The sequence below is a fragment of the Pituophis catenifer genome, unplaced genomic scaffold (assembly GCF_029215685.1).
Source record: "Pituophis catenifer annectens isolate HBS135680 unplaced genomic scaffold, rPitCat1.0.hap2 SCAF_2, whole genome shotgun sequence".
Lineage (NCBI taxonomy): Eukaryota > Metazoa > Chordata > Lepidosauria > Squamata > Colubridae > Pituophis > Pituophis catenifer.
In genome coordinates, this window is record NW_027256882.1 from 98,790,105 (window position 1) to 98,804,168 (window position 14,064).

The 14,064-nt window shown below is 36.9% G+C and overlaps 1 protein-coding gene across 1 annotated transcript in view; it reads left to right on the forward strand.

The window, feature by feature from the left end:
• The window catches only part of ADAMTS2 (ADAM metallopeptidase with thrombospondin type 1 motif 2), a 282,339-nt gene that overhangs the window by 227,796 nt on the left and 40,479 nt on the right, over positions 1-14,064 (forward strand). Inside the window, exons 8-10 of the mRNA XM_070933879.1 lie at positions 1,945-2,088; positions 3,777-3,909; positions 5,480-5,593. Coding sequence (XP_070789980.1) covers positions 1,945-2,088; positions 3,777-3,909; positions 5,480-5,593 — 391 coding nt within the window. The remainder of the gene's footprint in view (positions 1-1,944; positions 2,089-3,776; positions 3,910-5,479; positions 5,594-14,064) is intronic.

Genomic DNA, 14,064 nt, shown 5'->3' on the forward strand with positions numbered 1-14,064 from the left:
AATAACTCATGGTCACAGGTTACAAAATTGCTTAACTTGCACAGTGTTTATCTGCACCATTCTTAAAAATTTGAACCTGATGTTCTCAGGCAGGATTTTAGTGTACTTTAGGAGTTGCTTTTTTGTTTCCTGAATTGAAAAACCTTTAGTTTAGTTTAGTTTAGTTTAGTTTAGTTTAGTTTAGTTTAGTTTAGTTTAGTTTAGTTTAGTTTAGTTTAGTTTAATGCGATTTATATGCCGCCCTATCTCCAATGGACTCAGGGCGGCTTACAACAGTAAAATGCACAATTGCACATTAAAACAATATAAAATTAAAAGTCCATTTTAAAACAATTTAAAATCAATTAGGAAACCCCCCCCCCATCAGTCCAGGCTGCGAAACAGCCAGGTCTTCAAATCACGAGCGAAGGTCAGGGGCCATCCGGAGCTCCAAAGGAAGTTGGTTCCAAAAGGTTCCAAAGTAGTGTCTCAAGAGGGTAAAAACTCCCAGAAATATATTTCTCCCAACACATTATATTTAGTGGATAGTTGATGCTGTTTTTTATATTAAGCACTGATTGCTTCCTGTCCTTTTAAAAATCCTGATTTATTAGGATTCTTAAGATTGTACCTGTGCATGATTTGTTCCCTTTCTCCTCTAGCATTTGTAATTATTTATGACTGAAAAGTGAAGTAAACAGAACAAGGTCAAAAGGGAAATGTTATTTCCTGCATTACCACAGATGTCAGCAATGTTAGGGTGCAAGAATTTATCCCAAGGAATCTCCATTAGAATTCACATTAAACTCTTAGTGCATGAGCCTCAACAAGGAATAAAATAGGCAGTGTTGGCACGTTATTAGATAAAGTTCTCTGCCAGTTGGTCAAATGAGGTAGTGCCCCACACACATGAATGACAAGCAGCCAGGGCCGGATTTTCCTATAGGCTAACTAGGCTTCAGCCTAGGGCCTCAAGATCAAGAGGGGCCTCAAGATCAAGAGGGGCCTACATTCAAATTGTTAGCAAAATTAAAATTACACTTTCACTATAGGTGAAAGGGCCTCATAAGTGGAATAGCCTAGGGCCTCTTTTCATCTAAATCCGGCCCTGCAAGCAGCTGAAGCATTCACACTCTGATTACAGGATGCATAATAAAGGCGTTGACCTTATTGACCAGCTGGCCAACAGAGCATTTTTAAGGCTGCCCAACAAGCAAGAGAAAAGGCTACCATCGCAATACTGTATAAAGGCAGAACAATAGTGGAGTAGATTGACTGATAGTAGCAGTAAAAATAAATGGAGCACTAGAAGGCATAAGGGAATTCTAAGGGGTTGCCAAAAAAAAAGAGGGGGTCAACATATTCTCCAAAGCGCCTAAAAGCAGGACAAGAAGCAATAGATGGAAACTAATCAAGGAGAGAAGCAACCTAGAACTAAGGAGAAATTTCCTGACAGTTAGAACAATTAATCAATGGAATGACTTGCCTCCAGAAGTTGTGGGTGCTCCAACATTGGAGGTTTTAAGAAGAGATTGGACCATCTTTTGTCTGAAATGGCATAGGCTTTCCTTCTTGAGCAGGGGGTTGGACTAGAAGACCTCCAAGGTCCCTTCCAACTCTGTTATTATGTTATTCTGACATCTTCAAGCAACTCCTGCTTCAGGAGCCAGGATATCATAATACCATTGAAACTAATATTCAAGGTGTAGACCTGGATGGGAGACCAGTGGGAACTCCCATCTTTGACCTGGATCAAAGTAAATTAAGCCACTTTTCAACAGTGTCCTGATGTACAGACTTCACAGCAGAAGCCATACTGGCAACAGTAGGCAGGGGGTGATTGGGTGGTCCATATTTGGCAAAATCAGACTAAACCATGAACAAATGCATTGCAAGAAGAATAAACAGCTGCTTTTATTAATTCTTTTAAAGCACTCCCCTTTGTTCTGACTTGTCTTCTTCTAGATTAGGCATGGAACATGATGGCCAAGGGAACCGATGTGGGGATGAAGTGCGGATGGGAAGTATAATGGCGCCGCTGGTCCAGGCCGCATTCCATCGCTTCCATTGGTCTCGCTGCAGCCAACAGGAACTGAACCGATACCTGCAGTGAGTACAACGATGGAGAAGGATCAATTCTCAAGAGTCGTATGGCACCATTTCATTAGCTAGAAAGCGTGGTGCTGAATCAGAAAATTTTCCTGCTAGAAAAAGTTAAACAAATTAAATGAAATTTGTTGTCCCAGACTAATTTATTATGCTACGGTGGCGCAGTGGTTAGAGTGCAGTACTGCAGGCTACTTCTGCTGACTGCTGGCTGTCTGCAATTTGGCAGATCAAATCTCACCAGGCTCAAGGTTGACTCAGCCTTCCATTCTTCCAAGGTGGGTAAAATGAGGAGCCAAATTGTTGAGGGCAATATGCTGATTCTGTAAACTGCTTAGAGAGGGCTGTAAAGCACTGTGAAGTGGTATATAAGTCTAAGTGCTATTGCTATTGCTATTTGCTCTGAATTAAGTAAGATTCACTTCTAAATAACCATTGGATTTCTTTGTAAGGAAGTACCAAGGTTATTTTGTAAGCAGTTACATCTTCTATTTTTTCAGAATAAGCTTCTTCTCAGTTCTGATATTTTTAATCATTTTTTTTATTAGTTAAAACACATAGGAATAAATACATGTTTGTAAAATCTCTCCAGTCCCTTTAAAGTTACATTTATTAAATAAAAAAAACTCTGTTTGGGGTTTATGTTTTTAAGAAAGAACATTGGCAAAGAAAAGGGTCATTGATGAATAAAACTTTTCTCTGTGACAGCATGGTACCCATGAATGGTGTGAATGAGTTTTTAATGTTTTTAATGTTTTTAATTTTTAAATGTTTTTTTATAATGATTTTTTGGATTGTATTGTGAGCCGCCCTGAGTCTTCGGAGAGGAACGGCATATAAATTGAATTAATTAAACTAAATTAATTAAATTTCAAAGATAAAATAGGGATATGCCCTGAATACTATGAGTGGTAACGGATTCTTATAATTGCCATCTCTGTTTTTGTGATTTTAAGGAGGGGGTATCACTTTTGAGTTTACTTATCCAAGATTTGGATAATTCATCTTCTTAGATAACCAGATTGGTCCTTGTTACTAAACTCTTGTTTAAGTAACACATGTTAGCATAATTTGTGAAGCGAAAATGCAATTAGAATTATTTTTGTGGCATCAGATATGCTCCATTTGCCAAGCTTTTATCCTTATGTTTATCTTTTTCACTCTTATATTTCTGTTAGCAACATGTAAAAAAAAGAAAAGAAATGAGAATCACACCATAAAACTGAAAAAAGGTTACAGACATAATGAAATTATTATAGCAATCATTTTTATTTAATTTAAACTGCTTCCATTAAATGCCAGTCATTTTTCACCAAACAGATGAATCTAATAACAGCCAATAAATCAATTATTATACATATGGAAATAGTTTCATCTCTATTTATAGCAACTTCTTTTTTAATTATTATTCTCCTCTCCAGATGACTCTCCTAAGGTGTTTATTATAGAGAGAGAATTTCCTTGCAAATGAGGGTTATAACTGAGGGTTATAATAAAAGTTCTCTTGTTTCAGATGCTAATTTACTAAAGTGAATGCTGGGTTTGATATACCTAAGTATGAAGTGTACTTTCTGAACTCATTTCTGAGAAACCATGTCCTTGATTATGCTTGGAACAACCATGGACTGAAACTCACAATGCTTAAAACCTCCCACAATCCATTTGCGTGACTGTGACTTTGTCCATTGTAGTTCCTACGATTGCTTGCGTGATGATCCCTTTGACCATGACTGGCCTTCCCTTCCTCAACTGCCAGGACTCCACTACTCCATGAATGAGCAGTGCCGCTTTGATTTTGGTTTGGGCTACATGATGTGCACAGCTGTGAGTATTTAATCGAACTCTGCTGGCCCTTATCCAGGGCCTTTGAAAAGCATCCCCAAATAACTTTAAAAGGGAGCATCAGAAGATGGACAAAATGGCTGACGGGTATAGAACAAAGCTTACTGGCAATCTATGAGGTGTCTCGGAAAGTTGTGTAAATATCCTGTTTTCAAAAAACTGGAATGGTAATAATTATGATGCTATAATTTTATTAAAGGGTTTTGGAAATAGAAGATCTATGGAAAGAAGAGGCTTTGATTAGAATTAACTCCCAGAGTTCTGGGGATTGGTTGCATAAGGGTTTCTCTTCTGCCTTATGAAGGAGGGGATTAGATGCATGTACTCAATGACCTATCATGGTTATTTAGTGAGTGCAGCTGTCAATCCGTACATGTACTATCCAGCTTTTCCAAAAGCAGAAGACTTGATTTATCTATGTCCAGACTTCTTTGCCCCAAATCCTAAGAAATTTACAAAACAATAATTGGATAATTAAAGAGCCCCCCTCCCCCTTTAAAACAATCTGGAAGCTGCAATGCAAAAAGTGTCATAAATTTAAAACGTTTTTGAAATAACAGCCAGAAACTGAATAAAAAACAGCAAACTAAAATTATTACTAAAAAGAAAGACCCTTCAGATTCTGAAAGGTTATTAAATCCAAAGCAAGAAGGACTTCCATGGAAAGGCTGCCTAAGGCAAAGCTGGCCACCAAAGTCTTTTGCTAGAATGACTTAAATTTAGCACTATAGTATTTTCTTCTGGTTCAGGGGCTCTCTGAGGCTCTCTGTGGTATGTAAATAATTGAAACAGAGCTTCTTGTCCCCAACCCAATTCTGACCAACCAGGAAGACAACCTCTCCCAATTCTGGCATAGAATTAATCTGATTTTCCAGATTTTCCACTCTCCACAAAACATATGGCATGTGTGTGTACACAGACACAGAGAGACAGAGAGTATAATGTCTTCTGCTGAGAGAAAGTGACTAGCCATGGATTTTCCATGATCTGAGCAAAAGATCCTGTGTGATAAATAATCTTTGTTCCATTTGATCTTCTTCTTCTTTTTTGGATGGTCTAGATATTTGTATAATGCTACTATAACAGTCATGTCCAGTTTAAGCCTGTAATTATCAGTAAAAAATTCTGTATCTTCAAAGCCATCAGTGTCTTCTTATCCTGATAAGGGTGATAAGTAGATAGATAAGTAGGTACCGGTAGATAAGAAACATTTTCTAGACTGTTCAGCTCAAATTAGATAATGCATTTACAAAACTCATAAAACAAACTGATAGTAGAAACGAACTACAAAATTCACATGGAGTCCAACTAAAGAAGAGTTAGATGGGAAAGTCCAACTCAAATAACAGCAAAATGGGAGCTGCTATCAGGATAATTGTAGATCTACGTTCCTTCCAGCATCCACTCTTTTCTCTGTTATAGTCATATACAGTCATAACTGTCCTCTATATTCAAGGGTAGTCTCTTAGTAATGTATTCTACTTTCCAACAGAAATTTAATTGCATAGAAGCTTTGAAAAAGCCATTTAGTAATATAAATACTTTTTTCTAGTTCCGCACCTTTGATCCTTGCAAGCAGCTGTGGTGCAGTCATCCTGATAATCCCTACTTCTGCAAAACAAAGAAAGGACCTCCATTGGATGGAACTATGTGTGCTCCTGGAAAGGTAAGAATCTTTGCCTCATGTCTCAGATAGAAAAAGAAGAGAGAGAGAGAAAGTTTATTATCGTCTTCAGGTTTAATGGGAAGCTGTTTCCATCAGAAAGAGTTAAAAGATCAGGGAGTAAAAGGACAGAAGAGTTTTAAAATATTTGCCATAACTAAAGACCATAACTAAAAATATGGAGTGCAGGAAATTAGGAATTTAACTATTTAAAATGAATGTTATGAATTCCCAGAAAAATTGGAAGAACATTTTTAAAAAGGGTTTGACCTTAGTTTACCAACCAACTCTGTATGTAGCAGACAAAAATCTGTCTCTTGGTATGTCTAAAGCCCCATTCACCACTTTATAGATGCATAAAATCCTATCTGCTATGTTTTGCCTTATGCATAAAATATCAAAAATCCCATTCAGCTTTATCAGCCATTTTGCTTTTATGAATAGCCTTTCCTCATCATTAGTGCATTAAACCAAAGGAATTAAAGGGATGGTACTTGATCATTTCCCCAGTTTGCAACTCAGGTTGCATACTCCAGGTTGTACAGGCATTGAAGAATCTGTTGCTAGATCTGTTAGCCTTGCCAGGTAGACCAGACAGGAAAAAGGACCAGATATGCTAATTCTGCCTTATTGTAAAGTTACATTAACAAGATTTTGCATGTCTGAAAGTTCAATTTTCCCACTGTCTCCTTTATAGCCCAAAAAACTAGGGTGGATTCCTTCTTGAGCCTCTTGCCTCACCCACTGTCCGGCTGGGTACTATGTTTTTCTCTTATTTGACCATTTGTTAGACAGCAACTTTTCAACCCCTTTCCCAAGTTTTTTCTCACAATGTCATTATACTCCTGACTCAATGGGTAGATCTTATCTGGTTTTGCTTTCATCCAAATTCCTATCAGTTGAATTGCCTGCAAGTAAAGCAAGGATGAAATCCAGAAATCTGAGGATCTTCGGCTTTGAGGCAAATTTGGGGTTCCACTGGGGACAGCAAAAATGGAAATGATCCTTTTATTAAATAATTTAATAAGAGTATTCCAAATGCTTCTGAGCTCTATAGCAAAGCTTTATTCTTATTTTTTCCACAATACACCCATTAGCAGTCATGCAGATTAATAAAAGAGTCTCATGGTTTATTAAGATCCTCAAGAAGAAGAAATAAATAGAAGTAATGAGGGTAATAAAAGCAAAAATAGCAATGCAGCGGTTCCTTTTGAGGGGAAATGTATTTATTGCTATTGTAGAGCACAAAATTGTTATTTCAGATAACAAGATTATGGCCATTTTCAAAAATATGCTGAAGACGAAACTATGAACATGCCAAAGAGAAAAATATACAGGAACAAATTTAAATTATCAGTATAAGATTACCAATCTCATCTTGGAGAGCTTTTTAACATTTCACACATATGTCATTTCTTACATGCCTGAGTGTTTGCATTTTTAATGATGTTATTAGCTGGTGAGTAAATGGAGGGATGGGAAGGAGAAAAGGGAAAACAAGAGAAGGAAGGATCCTTCAAGATGGAAAATGGTGCTCTCCTTGCAAGTGTACCTTTCATTTGATCCAAAGCACCTGTAAGTTGGAAATATGTGTTGATAGATAAGCTTCATTCATTCCCTAGCTCAGTCAGAATGGTCTGGGGGAAAAGATCAAGCTACCTTTTGGAAAACAACACAGCCAACTTTGTTTTCCCTCTAGAGTAGGGGTGTCAAACTGGCAACCCATGGGCCAAATGCATTACATGCAGGCCATGCCCTTCCTGGCTCCGCAAAGGCAAAAAAGTCACGATATGTCATGTAACGCAATCGAGTTTGCCACCCATGTTCTGGAGGTAAACTTGCATTCATCTGGCTCCCCAGCTAATTCTTCCTACATGACTGTTTCCTAATATTATTTGATTGCTTATTGTACTCTATGACTATCATTCAGTGTTGTACCTTATGATTCTTGATGAATGTATCTTTTCTTTTATGTAAACTGAGAGCATATGCACCAAGACAAATTCCTTGTGTGTCCAATCACACTTGGCCAACAAAGAATTCAAGTCTAGTCTAGTCTAGTCTAGTCTAGTCTAGTCTAGTCTAGTCTAGTCTAGTCTAGTCTAGTCTAGTCTACATTTATTCATCATTCTTTTCCTTCTCATTTATCGGATTCTGGCATTCTGGTTCCAGGAATAGCAAGAGTGGGAGAATCTGCCCTTTTTCTTATCTTGATTAATTCAGAGGGATCACCTTAAAAGTCCCATAGACATATAATAGATTAACTGAGTAAATCAAGCACTGCTTTATCCAAATGGAATCCACCTGTCTGATCTGAACATCTCCCAATGAGAATTCCTCATTCCCTCCCACCCAACTCTCTTTAAAAACAAAATGTGCATGTGACATTGCATAGGCAACAAGCCTTGTCTGCGGAAATCCTGACATTGTGGAACATACTTTTCCCACAAACACATTTGATCTCCGCCTTCCTTACATTTCTCATACTGGAAAAATCTATATTTATCCCAACATGATTTAGTTGATGGTAAATTTTTATGATTTGTTCTGGGTTAATTATATGAATTGTTCTCGGTTGTTATATGATTTATAAATCATATCAATGATTTAGTGGATTGTAGAATTTTTATGATTTGTTCTGGGTTGGAACCGAGTCTGTAATGACTGGGGCAGTCAGAAAATACTACTTATATAATACAAAATTACTGCTCAATATCAATATCAGTGCATTTTTCACATGTATCAGTTAAATAAATCCTGATGGAAATTAAATTATTCCGTATTTTTTAAGAGAAAGATTCCAACAATTGACATATAGTATGATATTTTCAGTGATGGTTTCTCCAGCCTTACCATTAGGCAGAAGGAAAGATAAATTGGGTATAGGCCCTGATCTTTGACCCTCTTGATTTGGATTTTCTGCTAGGAACAGGTCCTTTACTAAAGCAAAACACGCAGCTTTCTTAAGCAGCTTGTTACCTACTGAGAGCTCTGTATGATAATCATCACTTCAGTTTAAAGGTGGCTGCTGCAAACCCTGGTTATTGCTGACACTTTTCAATGCATCTCTCTGAGGGTGCTCTCAGAATGATCACTACAGGACCCCTAGTTGGATGTCTGTCAGGTGAAAGGAAGTTCCCCGTGCTGCAGTTATTAGGGAAAGTGCACATGTATGGATGGAAACTGATCAAGGAGAGAAGCAACCTGGAATTAAGGAGAAACTTCCTAACAGTGAGCACCATTAACCAGTGGAATCACTTGCCATCAGAAGTTGTGGGTGCTTCATCACTGGAGGTTTTTAAGAAGAGACTGGGCAGTCACTTTTCTCAAATGGTATAGGGTCTCCTGCTTGAGCAGGGGGTTGGACTAGAAGACCTCAAAGGTCTATTCTGATTGATTGACATAAAAAAGAATGTTGGATAGAAAGTGTTTATGAAAACGATGGAACCTTCTCTGTCCTCAGATGGAGGTCATCTTCAACCACTACAGAATGAAGGCTGTAGAGTCTGATAAGCTGGTACTTACTGGTATGCTTATGGAAGATGAACATATTTGTTTCTTTTGATGGTCCTATATCACTTTATGATCAGAAAAAAAAATTGCTTCTCAATAGCAATTCATGGAGAAAATGAATGTTGTATTCATATCTTGCTTTTGGATGTCGCATTGGCCCAGTCACTTTAGAAAGACCATGCTAGACTCCGAGGGCTTTCTAGTTTTTAAGTCTTACCAAATGATAAATTGCTACCCAGTAAATGGCTCTTTGCATCTATTGGTGCTCAGGAATCAAAATGCATTTTAATGTGGGATGTGTTCAAGGCCTTTAATCAATTCCATTCTATGTAATAAAAAATATTTTATTAATAATGTAATAAATAATAATTATTATTATTATTATTATTATTATTATTATTATTATTATTATTATTATTATTTATTGGTTAATCTTTAGTGAGATTCACAGCCTTTGAGGCTGGTTAATAGCTCAGCAGCTCGAGTCCTAACCAAGGACCTAGGAACTGTTAAGGTATCGTCGGAGGATGTAAGCTGTTCCGAGTAAGGTGGTTTTTTGTAGAGTCAAAATGTTCAAGTCCGGCAAATTTAGAATTTCTAAATAGCGGGGTAGCCCTTTGGGTATTGCTCCGAGGGCTCCAATTACAATCGGGACAACACACGATTTCTTTTTCCACAGTTGCTCAACTTCAATTTGTAAGTCCCGGTACTTTGTGATTTTTTCTTGCTGCTTATCTTCAATTCGTGCATCACCAGGTATTGCAATGTCAATGAACCATACTTTTTTCTTTTCAACTATTGTTATGTCAGGTGTGTTGTGGACCAAGTGCCTGTCAGTCTGATTATTATTATTATTATTATTATTATTATTATTATTATTATTATTATTATTTATTGGTTAATCTTTAGTGAGATTCACAGCCTTTGAGGCTGGTTAATAGCTCAGCAGCTCAAGTCCTAACCAAGGACCTAGGAACTGTTAAGGTATCGTCGGAGGATGTAAGCTGTTCCGAGTAAGGTGGTTTTTTGTAGAGTCAAAATGTTCAAGTCCGGCAAATTTAGGATTTCTAAATAGCGGGGTAGCCCTTTGGGTATTGCTCCCAGGGCTCCAATTACAATCGGGACAACACACGATTTCTTTTATTATTATTATTATTATTATTATTATTATTATTATTATTATTATGTAGATGCCTTCAGATAAACGTTTCAATTTTTGTTATAATGTTATAACAATATTTTGTTATAATGGCTTAGATCAAAATTCTTAAGAAAAATCTAAATAAACTGAGCAGTAATATTGCCTCTTCCTTTTGCATTTCTGGTGTCCTTTCCTTTTTTAAAAAGTTCTTTATGTTTCCACAGATTTTTAAATATTTAAGGTGATGCCTTCATCCTATTCAATTTCAGTTTCTCTGAGTTTTTTTGTGTTATCTGCTGCAATTTATTTGCAGGTGTTCCTATCTTTTACATATTTACTTTTTAATGCCTTTTCACCCTTTATTTATATTTAAGACATATGAATAAACTTTATTTCTACCCTTAAACTTATATATTAAATCATCAGCCTATTAGTAAATATTTAAACATTTTGCTGTCAGGTGTATAGGGCACTATTAGCCCTAATGCACTACTATGTATTAGGCTTCCTGCTATCTCTCGATCACACCAGCCTCCAGGAAAACATTATCCCACATTATCTTTTATCTTAAAAGAATGGAGTCTCTTGACTCAATTTACTTCTACTCAGTTATTGTAAATACTTAAGTAAATTTCATGGGATTACTTATGCTTTTATTAGTCTGTAGTCTCATAGAGATCTATGCTTCACTATCAATCCAATTCTTCCTGAAAATTTTCTAGGTAGAAGGAATACAAAAGATAGGTAAAGGTAAAGGTTCCCCTCGCACATATGTGCTAGTCGTTCCCAACTCTAGGGGGCAGTGCTCATCTCCGTTACGGAAAGCTAAAGAGCCAGCGCTGTCCGAAGACGTCTCCGTGGTCATGTGGCCGGCATGACTAAATGCCAAAGGTGCATGGAACGCTGTTACCTTTCCACCAAAGGTGGTTCCTATTTTTCTACTTGCATTTTTTTTACATGCTTTCGAACTGCTAGGTTGGCAGAAGCTGGGACAAGTAACGGTAACACCCCGTTACGCAGCACTAGGGATTCGAACCGCTGAACTGCCGACCTTTCGATCAACAAGCTCAGCATCTTAGCCACTGAGCCACTGCGTCCCCTATAATATTTGCAGTTTCATATAATGTGATAAGCTAAGCTTGTAATGCACTAAATTGCATGTTAATTGTAATGGCTTCTTTGATATTAGAGCTACATATGAAATCATGTAAATTAGTAACAAACAAGGATTACCTTACTTTATGGCAAATGGCAAATGGCAACAACAAGGTTGTTTCTAGTTTTGCTTGTAGATCTGTATCAGAGCTCTTGGCAAAGATCTACTTCTTGTAATATGTAATATTACAAAGTAATATGTAATTTATGTAATGTAGAAAAGTAATTATTCTCCAAATTATATCATTTCAGATTGATTTACCTAGTTTTGAGTGAGCTTCCATGTGAAATATTTCCTTGCATACCAAAAACTATCATGTCAGGACAAATGTTTAAATTAGATTTGCTTTCTATCTGACTTCTGGTCTCTTTGTAGTAAACTTAACTTTTATTTGGTATAACATGAATCACAGTTTTTTTCCACTGAGAAATAGTCCAAGTAAGCTATTTTGACCAACTAATTTGAATAGTTTCCTGAGAAAAAGTTTTAATATTCCATAGAAATGAGAGCCCAGTTACAGAACAGTGGAAGCAGATGGGAAATTGCAATGGAAAGAAACATAATCAGATTTGATGTGGAAAAGAAGAAAAGTAATTGATTGCTTTTAACAAAAAAACAATCCTTTAAACTCCCTCCCTCACATCATCAAGTGATTTGCCTTTGAACTCGTATCTCAATCAATGGGAGGCAAATATCAAAAGCCAATACTGTATTGACTCTGGGTATACAATTGAGAAATGTTCTTCTAAAGGATTTTTCAGACATTAACAGGATCCTCTTTTTTTTTTTTTTTTTGCTTTAATTTATATGCCGCCCTTCTCCGGAGACTCAGGGCGGCTTACAATGCGTTAAGCAATTTGGAGGATTGAATGACAAAATTTTAATCGGAGAGCCCATTTGGCATAGTGGTGTTGGCCTAGAAACAAGGAGACAGTGAGTTCTAGTCTCCATTAGGCATGAAAGCATGAATGACTTAGCATGACTTTGGGCTACATACATACATACACACAGATGCTGTAATCTTATGTAAACTTTCTATCCTAGACAGTAATCCAAAAGCATATTATTGCTTTAAAAAAGTCTATTGCTAGACTCTCAGAGATAGGGAGACCATCATATTTCCAGAGCTATATGAGAATTGTTTTGATTTGAACAGGATTCCATCATACAATAAGTAACAAATATGCTTTTGACACAGTTGCCAGACCCAAACATTAACTCTCTTTTTACTGTGCATTTCTTACTAATGTTAAGTGCTCCTTCAGCTATTAATTCAGTCATGGTAAATAGTGATCATTCATTTTATAGTATTCTGAAAGTTTATAAAAGCAGGTTCAATCTCCCTCTGTTAAGGTCATAAAAAAAAACTGTATAGCTCTCTGCTTCAACATTGTCAGATGTGTTGCTTGGAACACTGTTAGTGAAACAGAAAAGAATGATAATCAATTAAATATGTGAGTTCAGAAAAGCAACAATTCATCCTCTCCCATCCACAAGCATGTAGTTATTGTGATTTCATATCCCTGTTCCCAGTGCCCTTTAGTAAAACACACGCCAATCTGAGCATGGCTGGCGTGTTAAGAAAATACCTTGGCTTAGCAACAGCTGAGGAAATTAAGTGCCAGAAAAGCTTTTTTGGGTGTCGGTTTTGTTTAGTTTGCTTTAGTAAGCAGAAGCCTTCACTGAATGCTTCCCACCCATAAATTCTGGAATGGGGTAACTGAATTCCATATTTATCAGCAGTCAAGTTTGGTAAATAATGGAGATAAAATTACCCCTGAAAGAATGGAGTATTTCGCCCAAAGAATTCCCTAATTCTTATGGGACAGGGAGATTTGTTTATCTGCTTTGACTGCTCTTCTCCATCATCATGCTGAAACTGTGGCAACAGCTAGATCATCTTGACTGACCAGAGGATTCTGTAATGTAGCTTCAGGATAACATCTGGCCAGAAAATCTTTTGGATATTTCTGGAGAGGCTGATTGTAGAAGAATTAATATACTGTATGCTTGAAATATGGGAGAAATTCATACAATGTTTTTGTCCTGAACTGAGGCCAGCAGTCTATTTCTAAAGGACAAGTCCACATGCCACTACCTGCATCTAAGTTAATAATTCTAATAATTTCCAGAGAATTCTGCTGGGGGCAGCTTTTCAGTTGGGATAGTTGACGCTTCTTTCCTTATGATGCATTGAGTTGAGCTGCACAGTTGACACAATCATTCTGAAGACGTTTTAATCTTTGCCAGAGTAAAATTTGCCTTTTGTAATTGAAGGCAACAATGCAAACAGGATGACTGTAGAAATTCAGCTAGTGTAGAATCTCATCAGATGGAAAATAAAGTTTATTATTGACACTGTTACCACAGAGAGCTACTGCAGTTGCTGAAGGAATCAATATATATTGTATTCTGATCCTGAATGGTAATGCGTTATGACTTTGATGGCTTGTTGTCACCAATTTTCGAGACCCTTTGAAAATAAAATTGCTTACATCTAGCCATGATGTGTACTTAGTTGTGCAGTTCCATTAATGGACGTATCGAAAGCAGAGTTGGAATTATTGAGGCGAGATTGCTAAAACCTGAAGATGAAGACAAAGACCTTCAACTGCTTTCATGTTTGTTTGTTCACCATCTTAGCTTGTAATATCTAAGAAGAGT